The 17,330-nt window shown below is 40.9% G+C and overlaps 1 protein-coding gene across 7 annotated transcripts in view; it reads left to right on the forward strand.

Moving 5' to 3' along the window:
* LDB2 (LIM domain binding 2) overlaps positions 1-17,330 on the forward strand; it is a 642,376-nt gene that overhangs the window by 616,442 nt on the left and 8,604 nt on the right. For all 7 annotated transcript variants that reach the window (XM_058430056.1, XM_058430057.1, XM_032135967.2 and 4 more), the window contains one exon: positions 15,431-15,554. In XM_058430056.1, coding sequence (XP_058286039.1) covers positions 15,431-15,554 — 124 coding nt within the window. The remainder of the gene's footprint in view (positions 1-15,430; positions 15,555-17,330) is intronic.

Raw genomic sequence — 17,330 nt, forward strand, 5'->3', positions numbered from 1 at the left:
AAAATATAGTATTATTAAATATAGTCACCATTTCTGCTTTTATGAGTCTGACTATATACCACAGTTTCTTTATCCACTCTTTGATTGATGGGCATGTGGGCTGGTTCCACATTTTCACAATTGCAAGTTGTGCTGCTCTAAACATGCGTGTGCAAGTGTCTTTTTCTTATAATGACTTATTTTCCTCAGGGTAGATGGGACTGCTGGATCAAATGGTGATTCTATTTTTAGTTCTTTAAGGAATTTCCATACTGTCTTCCATAGTGGTTGTACTAGTTTACATTCCCACCAGCAGTGTAAAAGTGTTCCTTTTCAACCACATCCACGCCAACATCTACTGCTTTTTAATTTTTTTTATTATGGCCATTCTTCTGGGAGTAAGGTGGCATTGCATTGTAAAAACCTCAATTACTTTTGCACTAACCTAATAGTTCCGCACAATCTCTCTGAACTCATCTTCTCCTGCTGTTTCCCTCATTCTCTTCACTCCAGCTGCACTTCCCTCCTAGAAGTTTCTCGAAGAACTCAAGTCTTCACTCTTGCTCTTCCCTCTGCTCCTGAGAATTCTGCCCCAGCAGAAATGCTGTCCCTATGCCTGGAATGTGTTCCCCAAATATCTCGCTAACTTTCTCTGAGATTTGGGGTGCCAGATAAAATACAAGATGCCCAGTCACAATCGAGAACAGATAAATAATAAGTTATGAATAATGTATTACTTTAATAAATTATTGTTTATTATCAGAAATTCAGATTTAACTGGACATCTTGTAGTTTTATTTGCTAAATATGGCAACTATATCAGAGTTCTTCACTTAGAAGTTGCCTTTTGGATGCTTATATTGGTTTTCTATTGCTGCTAAGACACATTAGTACAAACTTAGTGACTGGGAACAACACAATTGATCTTGCAGTAGATCAGAAGTCTGATACAGATCTCATTGCGCTAAAGTCAAGGTGTTGGCAGGATTACATTCCTCTCTGGAGGCTCTCAGGGAGAATCTGTTTCCTTGTCTTTCCCAGCTTCTAGAGGTGTACACATTCCTTGGCTCCTGGCACCCTTTTATTTTCAAAGACACAATGTCAGGCCAAGTCCTTCTCATGCTGCCATCTTTCTGATTCTACCTTCTGAATCCTTCTTCCACTTATAAATACCCATGTTAGTCAGGGTTCACCAATAGGATGGATGGATATATAGATGATAAATGATAGACAATGAGAGAGAATTCATTAGCTGCATTGGCTCATGTGATGACGGAGGCTGAGGAGTTCTGCAGTAGATATCTGCAATCTGCAGCCCCAGGGAAGCTGGTAATGTGACTCATGGCAAGTCTCAAAGCTACAGAGCCAGGGAAGCCAAGGGGGTAATTCTCACTCCCAGGCCAAAGGTCTGAGAACCTGAGAGGTGGGGGTCGGGGGAGCACTGCCTAGTGCTAGAATCCAAAGGCCAGAGAACCTGAAGTTCTGATGTCCAAAGACAGAAGAAGAAGGGTGTCCCAGCTCCAGAAAAGCGAGAGAGAATTCACCTTTCCCTGCCTTTTTGTTCTATCTGGGCCCCCAGCTGATTTTGTGGTGTCTGCTCACATTGACAGCAGATCTTCCCCACTGAGTCCACTAACCCACACACCATTCTCCTCTGGAAACATCCTCATGGACATACCCGGAAATACCACTTTACCAGGTTTTTAGGTATCCCTTCATCCAGTCAAGTTGACACCAAAAATTAACGATAACAGTACCCTTGTCATTATATTGGGACCACCTGGATAATTCAGGCTCATCTCTGCATCTCAAGGGCAGTTGATTAGCAGCTGTAATTCCCTATGCCATGGAACCTGCTGTAGTAACAATTTCGAACCATTAGAATGTGGATATCTCTGCAGAGCCACTATTCTTTCTATCTCAGTGGCTTTAGCCAAGGTACCCACATTTTCAACCCTCCCAACTTCAACATTTCATATCTCTCTTCCCTACATTAGCTTTTCTCTTTGGTACTTATCACTACCTGACATAGTGTATCTTTTGTTTATTTAATTTATTTATTATCTGACTCCTTCATTAAAATGCAGTTCCCTTAAGAGCAGTGATTTTCTTTTTTCCTGCTTACAGCACCCCCAGCACCCAGAACAAATAAAGAGCACGTAGTACACATTCAGTAAATAGGTGTTGAATGAATGAATTAGTGAATGAATGAATAAACCACAACCTCTGCCAACTCCATTTTCATACAGTGCTGGCATCATCAACATGAATCTTACTTTTCACCAAACTCCCTTCTATCCCTGGGAGGGGAGAAGGCTGCAGATATAAGCGCACAGTGATGGAATGGCTGGGGAGCAACTGAGCAGCTGAGTGCTGCATTATTGAGAAATCGTTCCTTTCCTTTGTGTCAGAGCAGAGCTGGAGAGCTGTTGCCTGGCAGAAGCTCCCAAGAAGGCAGCCAAGAAGACAGCTGTTCTAAATGCAGCCACACTTTGCGTGCCCAGAACCAAGAGAGAGAAGACCACATCCCCACACTGATCAGCAGCCCCGAAATCCTCCCAAACAGCAGCCTTAGGGACACAGCCCCAAACCCCAGCACAAAGCTGTCTCTAACAGTCTCGTGGGTACTTATCCCAGGGCAGGAGGCAGGCGTAACCACTCAGTTAATGTTCAGAAGGGATTATAACTGCATGAACAAGATAGTCATGTTCCTTGGAAACTGTCACTGACAGCTCTCAAGGAACATATCCAAATTCCCTTATTTGCAGTATTGCAATTATAAAGCCGCATTTATAAATGATAGTGTTTAAATGTTTCCTTACTGTAAGTACCTAGTCTCTCAGGTCCCTGGGAAGAATAACCAATATGCTATAAAAGCTGCATATTTCCAGTGAGGCAAGGATGGATAATTGCAAAGGGTTCCTATGCTGGGGGTCAGTCTCCAAGCAGCCATTGTTTGCCTTTTGGGATATTTGGTGCTTTGTTCCACCAAACACATCAAAATGCTGATGCTCTTCTCATGTTCAGGAAACATGGATGAAAGAGCAATATTGCATTTGACACATTTCAGTTTAGTGTAAACCCTAATGGCATTTGCAGAGGGTTTATCACACACAGAATGTTTTTGCCTACATCGTCTGTGCCTCTTAGCTCCTCTATGGGGCAGAAAGTGAGGCTTTGATTTAACCGGATCCCTGCCTGCCTGTCCACTGCAGCTCAGGCTCTCAGCCCCTCCCTCATACTCTCTTTCCATAATGTGGTGGTTTCCAATGCCCTGTCCTCTTGCATTTACACATATATTTCCTCTGCCTGAGATACCCTCCCTGCCTCTATCTTAGGAATCTTCTCTTTCACCTGGCTGACTCCTAATTCATCTTTGTATGTCTCAACTTAAATATCGATTCCTCAGGCAGCCCTTCCTGACACGCTTTGCCCTTCTTTATTATGTGCATCCAGTTTGGAATCCTTGTTTATCACCTGTCTCTCCCTCCAATAGGAAGCCTCAGGGGAGGGAGCTGCAACTGCTATGTTCACCACTGCATCCCGAGTGCCACTCTCCTTCCTGAGCATATAGAGGGTGCCTGATAAATACTATGTGATACATGCTTGAATAATGTGCCCCAGGTTACTACCGTTATGAAATGGATAAAGCAAGATCTGGTCCATTTGTTTTCCATCCTACCGTATCCCTATTTTCAAGCATTCATTCCTTCCACAAACATCAGACCTATTGCTTGGTAATTTGAAAAAGAAATAAAATAAACTCACAGGATACAGCCCAGCCCTCTAATTGTTTATAGTCTAGTGGGGGGCACGCTAACAGTTAATTTTAAGTGTCAACTTAGCTAGGGTGTAGTATTAGTTGTTGTAGGCCTTTCTTACCTACGGTTTTGTTTCCTGCAGTTTCAGTTACCTATGGTCAACCATGGTCAGAAAATATTAAAGAGAAAATTTTAGGAGTCTAGAAATAAACTATTCATGAGTTTTAAATTGCCATTCTGAGCAGTGTAATGAAACCCCACACTGTCCTGTGTCCCACCTGGAACATGAATCATCCCTTTGTCCAATGGATACGCACTATCTACACTACCCACCCATTAGTCCCTGAGTAGCCTGCTTGGCTATCAGATTGACTGTCGCAGTATGGCAGTTCATGTGTTCAAGTAACCTTTAATTAATAATGGTCCCCAAATGCAAGAGTAGTGATGCTGGCTGTTCAGATATGTCAAAAAGAAGCCATAAAGTGTTTAAGTGAAAAGTTCTCAACTTAATAAAGAAAAAGAGTCCTGAAGTGACTAAGAGCTACAGTAAGAATGAATCTTCTACCTGTGAAATTGTGAAGAAAGATAAAGAAATTCTTGCTAGTTTTGCTGCTGTACCTTAAACTTTATTATAGGTATCTACATATAGGTTAAAAAAAAAGTATATATAGAATTTGGTACTATTGAGAGTTTCCAGCCTGTGGAAACTCTATGGATTTTGGGACCTTGTAACCCATAAAATCACATGAGCCAATTCCTTAAAATACATATGTACACACATGCGTATGTACATATACATACCCTATTGGTTCTGTTTCTCTAAAGAATCCTGACTAATATAGTGACAGACAATAGAGAGTCAGTGTCTGAGGCCATTTAGAGTGATTCTGAGCCAGTGGCCTTCATTTTTAGTGCCTTGGCTGAACTGAAGGACAATAATTCGTAAATAAGAATATTTAAAACTTACCAGAAATTTGCTTGTACCTCTCTAGGTGACACACAGCACTCCGTAGATGTTTGTTAATGATTGTGGTGTATTTCCAGGCAGATGATTCCTCTTTCTTTTGTAAACATCTAACTACTGTGCCCTAGAATTTAGAGATGCTGCTGGAACCCACAGATGGGATATTTGAGGCAATAGCCCAATGGTCAGAACAAGTTATATATACCATAGACAGAGTGACCAATAGTTTTTAGACATCCATTGTATCATCAAAATCTAATTTTCAGGTTATGTGTGTGTGTATATTTACATTTCTCTCTATATATACAGAGATACATAGAGTTGTTCCTCAGTATCCATAGGGGATTTGTTGCAGGACCCACAGACACCATAATCCCCAATATAAAATCGTATATTTGCACATAACCTTTGTACTTCTGCTCATATATTTTAAATCATCTCTGGATTACTTATAATACCTAATACAATGTAAATGCTAAATAAGTAGTTGTTATACTGCATTGTTTAGGAACTAATGACAAGAAAAAAAGTCTGTACGTATTCAGTATTGACACAACCATCCATTATTTTTTAAATATTTCTGACCTATGGTTGGTTGAATCCACAGATGTGGAACCCTCAGATAAGAAGGGCCAACTGTACATACATACACACACTCGTGCGCACACACACACACACACACGGCGGGGAATATCTATACAATTTTAACAAGTAGGTTGTGCCAAGTTTTAAAGTGTCTTCTGTGAAACCCCTGCCCTCCTCTTGGTAATAGTCCAATCATATTAAACATGTATAGAGCACTTTCCATAAGCCAGAACCTAGGTAAAAACCTCAAATAAATTTGCTTGTTTCTGCTAATTACCCCACTAGTTAGTTACTATCGTTATACCAACCTTGCTGATGAGGAGACTGAAACACCGAGAGATTAAGTCACTTGCCCAATGTCACCGCCTTATTAAGTAGCTGGAGTTTGAACTGAAGCTGAATCTGCATGCCTAGCCACAACACACGAGGCTCCCAGACACCCCAAATCCTTCATCTTGCACATATTCTCTGATTTCTTATAAACCATGTATGTCAATCAGAGTCCACCCAGGAAAACAAAACGCACACCTGATAATTTAATAGAGGAAATTTAGTATATGCTTATAAAGATGTTGGAGCTGGACAAGCAATCACAGGAAGATGAGGAAGCACTAAGATTAGCAATTGCCACTCCTGGAGCTAGAAGAACAAAGGCAGAAGGTGTAGGGTCACCTGGTGTCAGCTGGAACTGTAGTGGATATGTCTGATGACAGCTGCTGAAAAGGCTACCTGAACTACAGAGAAGACAAGAAATACCCCTCCTTATTTCCTTAACCATAGAGTAGGTTGAATAGGCTCCCTCAAAATTCATATTCCCCTGGAAACTTAGAATGTGACCTTATTTGGGAGTAGAGTCTTTGCAGATGTTATCAGTTAAGGATCTCAGCATGAAATCATTCTGGATTTAGGGTACACCCTAAATCTAATTACTGGTGTCCTTATAAGAAGAGGAGAGGACAGAGACACATAGGGGAAAGGCCATGTGCAGATGGAGGCAGAGATTGGAGTGATGCAGCTATGAGCCAATGAGCCCCAAGGATTGCAGGTGCCACCAGCAGCTAGGATGAGACATGGCAGGATTCTTCATGGGAGCCTTCAGAGGGAGCTCGGCCCTGCCTACTCCTTGATTTCAGATTTCCAACCTCCAGAACAGACAGAATACATTCCTGTTGTTTTAAGCCACCCAGTCCGTGGTACCAGGATATGGCAGTCCTAAGAAACGAACACAACCTGCTTCTCTCTAATCTCCCTGGGTACCTCCAACTGGCCAAACCTCGCCTGAAGCCAGTTGGCAAAGACAGCTGGGAAATAATGTGCAGAGGCTTGTCTCCTGCCATGCAGAGCTGGAAGGAAGAGACAAGGCTAAGAGCAAAGAGGCAGATAACCCGAGCATTGTGGAAGAGGGTGCCCATGCAGGAATATATGGCAGAGAAATTATGGCTGTAGAATCAGAGGTAAAGAACAGAACAGAAGGGGCCTTGAATGGTCTCTTCACAGGCCTAAGGATGCAGCAGAAATTGTGAGCTTGGCTAGTCTGACAGGGCTACCCCAGGGTAGGAAAACAGTCCAAGCACTTCTCCCCTGGGTGGGTCAGAAAAGCAGTCAGTGGTTTCCTTCCCAACAGCCTCAAAAGTGAAATCAGGCAAGATCACTCTGGAAGAAGGATGGTCCCTTCAAGACTGGAGTGACAGCTGTCGCCACTCTCCTCTGCCTGAGAACAGAGGGATTCCCTGTCTCCAGGGTTGGATGCGATAACTTTCATGAGTAATCAATTTGCACACAAACTGAGAAAAGGCAACACATCCCCCAGTTGAATCTTCAGATAAAAAGGAGGACGTTTTGAATTTGACAACCAATCTACCTTTAATCCTAGCAGGAAATAAACCTGAATCATAATCTGATGTTTTGGAATTGCATCGCTTCTAAGGGAAAGTGTTTCCTCTATCCCTTGTTCTTCCTCTTCAGAGCAGACTGAGTTTAGTCATGTGGATGCCTGTTATTCATTCTTGTCTGCTTCTTAGTGGGGATTATTTGCTTTTTTTTTCTTTTAGATTCCATATATTATCTTTTCATTATGTGTTTCTTAATTAGGAGAGACTCCTTCACTCTCAGATAAGAGTTTGTTTTTTAATCTCCCCGCACCCGCATCATCTGATGTCTTTCTAGTACAGATTTAGCCAAAGGACTAAATTACTGGCGGTGGGCGGCAGGGGGGGGAGGGTAAAAAAACCTGGCTGTGGAATTGAACATTTGGCATTTATCACTGAATTCTAAATATGGGTTATTATCGGAGACGTTAGCTACTAAAATGCCATGTACCGTTGGCCTGATTACTACTCTTTGGGGCATTCATTGTATCTAGTGGCCCTAAGACTTCCAGAGACAATGTGACTTACTTCCCAAAGAAGCTTCTCAGTCCCATAATACATTGAGCTCCTGGCTCAGTGGGGCTGGCCTTTAAGGCCATAGCATTTCTCATCACAACAGTGTTCATCTTTTGAGTGCCGACCTAGTTCCAGGCTTTTGTATTAAGGGCTTACTTGCTTTGTTTCAAACTGTCAGAGATAAGTAGTATTATCCCCATTTTCTAGATGAGGAAACTGAGATTCAGAGAGGCTAAAATTCTTGGCCAAGAACACGTAGCTAGACAATGGCTGACTTGGAGGGCTTGAACCCAGATGAATCTGATTCCAAAACCTACACGCTTCCGCATCACCTACCTCTCTGTGTAGGTTTTGGAACCAGATTCATCTGGGTTCAGACCCCCAAGTTTGCCATGTATTAGCTCTGTGGATCAATACTGTTTGCAAAGAGAAACACAAAAACAGTGAAAGGCTTTGAACTTGGTATCTTAGAAGTCATTTAAGCCACTGATATTCAGAGAGGTAAATAACAGAGCAGTTAGGAGTTAAAGGTACAGGGTTGAAGTCAGAGAAACTTGACGGAAACTCTTCTCTGCCCTTCAAATAGCTGTATTGCCTTGGATACACTGTAGGAACCACATTCTTTATCACTAGTTCTGGATGATTTAATGGGTTTGGGTATGAGTTTTCTCACCTGTAAAAGTGGGCCAAAAGGTGGGGGTGAGGGTTAATGATATAATAATTTAAGGTGCATACTCCAGGGATAGACATAGGCTAGGCATTATGTAGATATTATTAAGTTGTGATTCAACAAATATTTGAGTATACCTAATACCGTGTTAAATAAAAGTAAAATATAACTTGCCGTAGATAAAAGGTGAACAAGGCCACAAGAAAGGAAAATTTCTAATGCAAATATAAACACTGGGATGTGCAAAGATTCATGACAAGTTCTATAGAAGCAAAAGGGTCCCTTGCAGGATAGGATGGTCAGAGACAGAGGTGGGATTTGAGCTGGACCTTGGAGGACCTTAAAAGGTTCAGATAGTGTGACTTAGTGTGGGCGACTGGTTCGTAATAAGTAAAGGAGCTCTCTCCAGGTTATAACTCCACTATGTCACTGGGCATATTGTTTAGTTGATCTGATACCTTTTTAATGCAAAACTTTCTCAATAAAGGAAGCAGTGAATTGAACATGCTCTGCCTCAAGCTCTTTATCCTATTATGGAGACGTAACAAGTCATTTGCAGCCACCTCCTTGGAATAGTACCGATTTAGTTCAAGGGTCAACAAACTTTCTGTGAAGGACAAGATAGTGAGTATTTTTTAATTTGTGGGCTGTCCAACTACTGAGCATTGCTGTAACACAAAAGCAGCTATAGATAGTAAGTAAGCCTGGATATTTAGTCCACAGGTCATAGTTTGCCAAATCCTAGTTAAGATGACTGGGAAAGAGGAGAGAAGGCCTTTTAAGCAAAAAAAACCAAAAACAAAAACAAAAACAAAAAACACAAGCAAAGGTCTGAGCAACGCGTTGACCTAGCAACTCTGAAGAGACCTACATACAAAGAGCAGAAGGTTCAAGGCCATAGGATGTCACACAAAAAAGACGGAATTAAAATGTTGATGGTAGATGGAGCCTAGATTGGGAGATGATCAAATACTGCTTTGTAGTTCACAGCCAGCTCTGACAAGCACCACCTGTTCCTGAGATTTGGGCAATGAGATGCCCCAGAAGAATGGATATGAGTGTGTAGTGAAAAGAATCAAATTTCTCCAGGAGAGCTGTCAGATGAAAAGCAAAACAAGAGCAAAACACTGCACTGTCTACATTTGTTAGGCCCTCTGTTAATATGAAAAGGCAGGAATCCTGGGACTGAGCTAAGAGCTTCCTGCCTGGCCAGGACATACATATGCATTGTGCAAAGCATTTTGCATGCAAGAGACAATCATTTATTTATCAAATGAACAAATTCGTCACTTCAGAGCACACAGGACCATGCCTGATTTGTCTGCCATTAACAAATGACTCCTTGCTATAAATCTGGCCAAGCTATCTATTATCCATCCATCCATCCATCCATCCATCCACTCATTCATCAAGTTCCTGTTGTGATTACAAAATTTCATACCAAAGGGTCAGTGTTGGGGCCAGAATCTCAGAAAAAAAGAGGTCAGAAGCATAGGGGAGCAAGCTCAGCCTAAAACATTCACTAAGTCTGCAAAAAGGTGTCCTTGGAACTTTGCCAGGATGAACAATGGCTTTCTTAGGGATCCTCTCTGGACTTGACAGGGACTCCATGTTTATGGATTTTATATTCAAAGAGTGATCTCAGGCCTTGCTGATCCCTTCCCTTTCCACAGTGTCCTGGGATTCCTCATGATATTCTTCACTCCGGTACTACCCCAGGAAGAGACCAAACGAAAGTGTAAGCCTGCATGTAGGCTGCTGCAGATGTTGCAAACATGTTGTCTGTGGCCTTCGTTTTTAGGCAAAGGGAACAAGTCCAGTGGGCGCTTTGTAGCTGTCCTGACTGTGCAGATTAATTTTTTCCACATCAAAGGACCATGTGTTATTATGCTCAGTTCTATAATGTGCATTTGACTGGTTTTTTTTTTATGTGTATGTGGAGTGGGGTAATGAGGAAAAGGCATATACCTTGTAACCTGGCTCATACTTATTACAAACAGGGGACTCTTCCTAGATTCGATGGATGGGGCTATAGAGGATTCAACAACCACCAGAAATTTTGGACAAAATTTGAAAGACAGGCTGCATAGCCTTCACCAGATTCTCATGAGGGTCTCAGACCTCAGGGAGGGTAGGAATGGCAGCTCCCAACGGATTTGACTAGCGACTAACAGAACCCACTCCCCAAACCTGCTTCCTGATTTCATTTCATAATGCCCCAGGCCTTTGCTGTTCCCAAGATGCACTGGCTTACTGCCAAAGACGACAGGATCTTATCTGAGTTAGTTCTGCCACCTACAGCACAGAGCCCAGCAAAGCCAGTGCATCTTTGCAGCAGAGAAGCAGCCTCATTTGCATACATGAATAAGGGGAGGGCTGCCTCTCCAGCCCCGGACTCTCCACTGGAAGAAAAATGATTTTGGGGATTCTTGATTAGCATTCAGAGATGCAAGCTCCTTTGGGGTGGGTTACAGCAATGGGAAGATGTTTTTACATTAAAGGGAAAGGGATAAATTTTGAGGATTAGCACCTGAAAATAAATGTTGCTGGAAACCCAGAGAGGAAAGTCACCGCAAAGAAGGAAAAGACGATGAGCTCATGGGTCCTCACAACAAGTGTAACTCTCCCATTTCATAGCATGCCCAATGCTGATAGTCCTTTCTAGGTCCAAACAGGTCACCCCCACCATCTACCTTGTCACACAATGAAAAATACTTGCTTTGGAAGAATGTGATTTCCTAAGACAGGATAGTTTTATTAATATACTTAAAGCATTTTTAAGGATTCCCTCTAAGGGCAGAGATTGTGTTATTCTCATTTTTGTGTCCCCAGCACCAAGCAGAATGCTTGATACTTAGGAGGAGGCTCAATAAATGTTTGTTGATGTAAAGTAATAGAAATGTAGTTTGTATTGCAACCTTTGCGTGCTTGCTAATATATAATAATATCTACAGATTATTAAACAGTCATGCATTAGACATATTAACTCAAATTCTCACAACAGTATATAATATGGGTATTGTTTTGCAGGTGAAACTGAAACCCAGTGTTTTTAAATAACTTACCCAAGGATGCATATCTAGTGACAGTCAAAATCCATACCTAGGCTGGGCGTGGTGGCTCACGCCTGTAATCCCAGAACTTTGGGTGGCCGAGGCGGGCAGATCATGCGGTCAGGAGATTGAGACCATCCTGGACAACACAGTGAAACCCCGTCTCTACCAAAAAAAAAATACAAAAAATTAGCTGGGCTTGGTGGCGGGCACCTGTAGTCTCAGCTACTCAGGAGGCTGAGGCAGGAGAATGGTGTGAACCCAGGAGGCAGAGCCTGCAGTGAGCCAAGATCACACCACTGCACTCCAGCCTGGGCGACAGAGTGAGACTCTGTCTCAAAAAATAAATAAATAAAATAAATAAATAAATAATCCATACGTAGACAGCTTGTAAATCCATGTTTGTTCCACTCCACCCATGTATTTTATCTCCAGCGTAAGCTCATTTACAATGAGTGGTAAATGAACCAAATGAAAATAATTTGAAAATGTTGAAAAGATTTTTAACTGTTTTAAATACTAAAAAAAATACTCTAAAATGTTTCCTAGTCTTCAGGATTTCTCTGAAGCTTTTCTTACCATTCTTGCTTAATAATAGATGCATTGGTACTTCTTTGAGGGATAACCCACTCTTAAATCTACTTGCATAGATGATTGTGGAATCTTTCACTCCTTTTGGTCTGGTGAGCAGTGATGGCTTGGAAAGGCAATGAAGTAGTCTGTAACCTACACTTTGATATGTAGCAAAGCATCTTTTTTACAATTTTTATTTTAGATTCAGGAGGTACTTGTGCAGGTTTGTTACACGTGCATGTTATGTGATGCTGAGGTTTGGGCTTCTATTGACACTGTCACTCAAATAGTGAACATAGTACCTGATAGGTAGTTTTTCAACCCTCCCTTCTGCTTTTGGAGTGCCCAGTGTCATTGTTCCCATCTTTGTGCCATATGTACCCAGTGTTTAGCTCTCTTTTATAAGAGAATATGCAGTATTTGGTTTTCTGCTTTTGTGTTAAGTCACTTAGAATAATGGACTCCAGCTGCATCCATGTTACTACAAAGAACTTGATTTTGTTCTCTTTTATGGCTGTGTAGTATTCTATGGTGAATGTGTACCACATTTTCTTTATCCAATCCACCATTGATGGGCACTTGGGTTGATTCCATGTCTTTGCTATTGTGAGTGGTACTGCAATGCACATATGAGTGAAGGTGTCCTTTTGGTAGAAGGATTTATCTTCATTTGGGGATATACCCTGTAGTGGGATCAGCAAGGAATTCTTAACCGAGTAATGCACACAGTCTTCATAATGTTGGAATATGGAGTTAACTGTATAGTAATCTTGCCTTTTTCACAGGTTTTTCCATATTAACACTTTAGATTTCAAAAAGGACATCAAAGTAAGCAAGACTGAAGATCCAGCATTACTAACCCAGGTCTCATTACTTTACAGCCTGATTTACTAAGGTTGATGTTTTGGCCCCTGTGATGCGCATGTTCCTTGCGTTGTTCAGACTTTGAATCTTATTGTCTTCCAGAGAAATTACAAATGAAAGAAAAGTGCAGCTGGCCCTTAAATGGGATGAATGGTTTAAGCAAGCTTAGGTCAGTAATAGGTACAAACAACTGAAGAACCTTTCTAGGTAAATATAATTATCATGCTTAGACTTAAGAAGGAAGGAAGAGAACATGAGACAGTTGGAGGAAGTGAGAAGAGGATGGATTTAGAACTGGACACCACTGGGGGTTTGTGCAAGTCTTGCTGTCTCTATTATCTATTCGAAAGCCCTGGATATATAGGTTAGTGGACCTCAAATTCTAGTCATGTTTGTCAGAATTATGTGATGGCATAGGGATACAAAAGTGTGATTCCTTTTCTTACCTATTATAAGGGTCACTCCTATAACAAAAGTTAACAAGAGAAAAGTATAACATATTTATTGAATCAAAGTTTTACATGACACAGGAGCCTTCAGAATGAAGACCCAAAGATACAGGAAAAATGATTCATTTTTATGTTTGGGCTCAATGAGGAATACACAACTGTGTTGGACTGTGATTGGACAAAGAGTATGACCTAATGGGAATAACTGAGTAGGGAAACGCAGCAAGGCCTGTCTGTTCAGATTCTTCCTTGTCTCTCCGCTCAGCACTCCTTCCTCCTGGGTATGGGACAGGATCCTTGCTGGAATGTGGGTCTTATGACCTACCTCCAAAGCAGATCACAGAATTTCTTTATGGTCAGCTCTTACACAGAAAGTCAGGGAAAAGTTAGAATAATAAGTTTAGATTTTACGTCTACGTTTGGCAGGGATAAGTTCTGGTTTCTATGACCTTCCTTGGGGAAGAGGCATTCTAGTTTCTGTGGCTTGCTGTGGGGGAGAATGAGGGATGGCAGAGAGCAGGGCAGGAGAAAGTAAAAGACAAACTTTGCTTTATACAGAGGCCTTCACTTGGGGGTATCATTTTCTGAGCCCCAACAGGGGTATGCAGATTTGGAACCCCACCTCAAGACCCAATGAAACAGAAGTGGCATAGCCCTGAAATCTGAATTTTTAACAGTCAGCCCATTTGATTCTGATGGAAGTGTTTCTTAGATCACACTTCGAGAAACGTCAGCATAGGAAGATCCTCCAGACTTTCTAAGAATCACTCTTTAAATGCATCTATTCATTTGAGTTAAACTAAGAACACAGAGATAAAAGGCATAGTCTCAGCCTTGGAAGAATTCATGGCCTAGTGGTAAAGGCAGACTTAGAAGCAGATGGCTTCATAGCATGAATGAGTGAGTCCATACAGCAGAAGGAGCTGGGTGCTATGGAGAACTGAAGAGAGGCACGCAGCTCAGCCTGTGTCGGGAGAGGTGCACATCTGGGAGGAAGGCTTAACAGAAGAAGTAACTATGTCTTCAAGGATGAGTGAGCATTCTCCAGGAGGAGGGGAGAGAAGAATTCCAGGTAGAGAGAGCTCAGAGGACCAAAAGCAGAGTGGCCTCTAGGGACATGTTCAAGATGAGGGATGGCATAAGAAGAGGGGCTAGTAAGGAAGGTAGGCTGATGACGCTGAAGACTGCACATCTGTCTTTCATAAAAGGTGATGCTTTTTCACAGAAGGTGCATGGCCAATATTTATATCATTGTAATTGCAATAGTGATTAATGTACAATTCCAAATTGTGGTCTCTGTCCTTGTGAGTACAGTACTCTCAGTGCAGTGGTATTCTGATAAGCTTCCAATTGAGAAGGAATTCGGAAAAGTCCAAGGCAATCCTAAATGGTTTTATCTTCTTGTTTCCCTCATTAATCTTTGTCATCAGATGTCAGACCAAAGTAAGGCTGAAAAAAATCTAACCAAAGGAAGGAACAAGATGGCTGTATGCAGAACCACAAAAAACCTCCCACATTGAATGAATGTTGACATGTTATTTACAGTATCATCATGTATAAAATACAGATGAGTACACGAATAAAAATAAAATAGCATTCACCATCCACCTTTCTAAGAGTTAAGATCAAAAAGTGCCTGTAGTTGCCACTCTGTTCTCCAGTTTAAAAGATGGATTTCACTACCAATCTGCATAAACTAGCATTGTAACTCACAGCGTGTGGTTATACAAACAAGAGCAGAAACCAGAGTAGAAATCCAAGCATGCCGAAAGAAGAGGGGTTTTTTTTTGTTTGTTTGTTCATTTTTGTTTTGGTTTGTTTTTAACCAGAAAGAGTTATTTGAATTCAGAATAGAGCTACATATATCCACCCCATTGTCTGTACAGGTGTGTGTGTGCGCATGTATGTGTGTGTGTGTGTATCTGTGTGAATCACATTCAGCTGTAATATCATATTATAAATGATAATTAAGTAGATATAATCAAGTTTTTGTAATATTTCTTTTTCCTCACATTTATATAAAGAAAATCAAAACCAGGAAAATAAAAGTATCCTCAAAGCTGTCTACTTGATTCCAGCTGTTAACATTATTTATTGTAATTAGTATTATAAAGTAGTGAAATGCCAATGTCTTTGAACTTCTTGCAGTTGTGTGTAATATTGGAGCCAATGCAGGAACTGATGTCGAGACATAAAACTTACAACCTCAGTCCCCGAGACTGCCTGAAGACCTGCTTATTTCAGAAGTGGCAGCGGATGGTGGCTCCGCCAGGTACACCCTCATTCTTCACTCTCTCTCTAAACACGTTTTCAGAGGTGTCTTCCAGGGATGAAGTGATGTGAAAAAGAAGAAAGTGATCATTCATGTATCAGGATAAGTAGCTTATTAGGGATATTCTGACCATGGTTGTGGACATAAAGACAATGAATCTGTGACAGGCAAACATCCTTAAGAATTATCTACAGTCTCCTCACTTACCAGATTACGACCTGCAACTCAGAGAGGTAAAATGACGTGTTCAATGTCATCAAGAAGGTCATTGGCAAAGCTGAGATCAGAGCCAGGGTTTCCTGTCTTCCAATGTAGTGGTTCTTCCACTGAGCCAGACTGCTGGCTTCTCACGGCCTAATGTTTTAGGTTTTTGTTTTTTAAGAATGACAGAAATTATGAAAAGGAAGGAAGAAAGGGAAGATGAGGAAGGAAAGGAAAAAAAGAAGGGATGGAAAGAAGGAAGGAAGAAAGGAGGAAAGGATGAAGGAAGAAAGGAGGAAAGGATGAAGGAAAAATGAAGTTTCCTCTATTTTTAAAGATATATTGTATCAAAAGTTCTGATCATGAAGAGAATATATAAGCGATTCCATTTCCCTCACTTCCCTAGAATGCAGTTTAGATACTATAGTCTCCTGCTGGGATTCTGAAATTACTGCTTCAAGTCATCATTAATTGTCTTCCTATCTAATATACTTTCACTCCCAGGTGTGTGTTGAGCCTCATTCATCATAAAAGCAAAACGTATCCATTCGCTAAAAATTATTTTTATAAAGAGTAATTATTAACACGAGGCACATAGCTTTCTGAATCGCAAAATATAATGGTCACCTTCGGCTGGTAATTGGCCAGGGGTTTTATGTAAAATGAATATAGCAAATTTAATCAAGTACATATTTAGAAAGCTGAGAAAATAAGTGTTATTTTATGTAGAATAGTTACATCCCCATCTTATGGGAATTTTAGACTTTTGGAATATTATTTTTCAAATGTATTAAATGTGCTTAAATTGGCTTTATTTTTTCTTTCAATGCTAATAAGACTTTATGGAGAAAAAGTAATCCACTCAGCAAATGCTATATTTTCTAACATAGGCATATATAATTGATATATTATTCATTAATTCCTTCATTCATTCAATAATTATTTATTGAGTTTTACTAGGCTTCAGACGTGGTTCTAGCCACTGGGAGTTACAAAAGTGAATAAAACATGCAAAAATATTGAATCCTTACCATAACTTTAAATGTATTATCTCCATTTTATATAGTGCGCTCTGAGACTTAGGGAGTAATTTGACACAGCCAGTCTCATGGCTAGCAAATGAAGGAGGACTGTGTCACCAGAAGGTTTTTATGTCTCCAAAGTCCATTATTTTACTACCACAGCCACCCACTGGTAATGGGAATAGTCCAGAGTATGCATTTTAGGTACACTTGCCCCAATTTCATGGTCAAAGTACAAATATAAAAAGCACCAAATTTATACTCTTAAGGTCAAAGACAGAAGATACTTTTCAGGAGTGGGCCTGAGTATCTGCTGGACTTTAGAATGTCCTCCTCAACCCTTTATTCAACTCCATGGCCTGGAACAGTTCTATATCCTGTTCCTCTCATCCTTCAGAACAAGCACCCTGAACTCGATGGAAGGAAATGATAGACCATTTGATGAAAATCTTTAAGCATAGGAGACAAAATCTTTATGGAGGATACAAAATAGTAGATAAGTAGAAAAGTCAGAAGTCAGGGATACTCGTTGGACTAAGTGAGTATCCCTGAG

Source organism: Hylobates moloch, unplaced genomic scaffold (genome assembly GCF_009828535.3).
Source record: "Hylobates moloch isolate HMO894 unplaced genomic scaffold, HMol_V3 SCAFFOLD_17, whole genome shotgun sequence".
Taxonomy (NCBI): Eukaryota; Metazoa; Chordata; class Mammalia; order Primates; family Hylobatidae; genus Hylobates; species Hylobates moloch.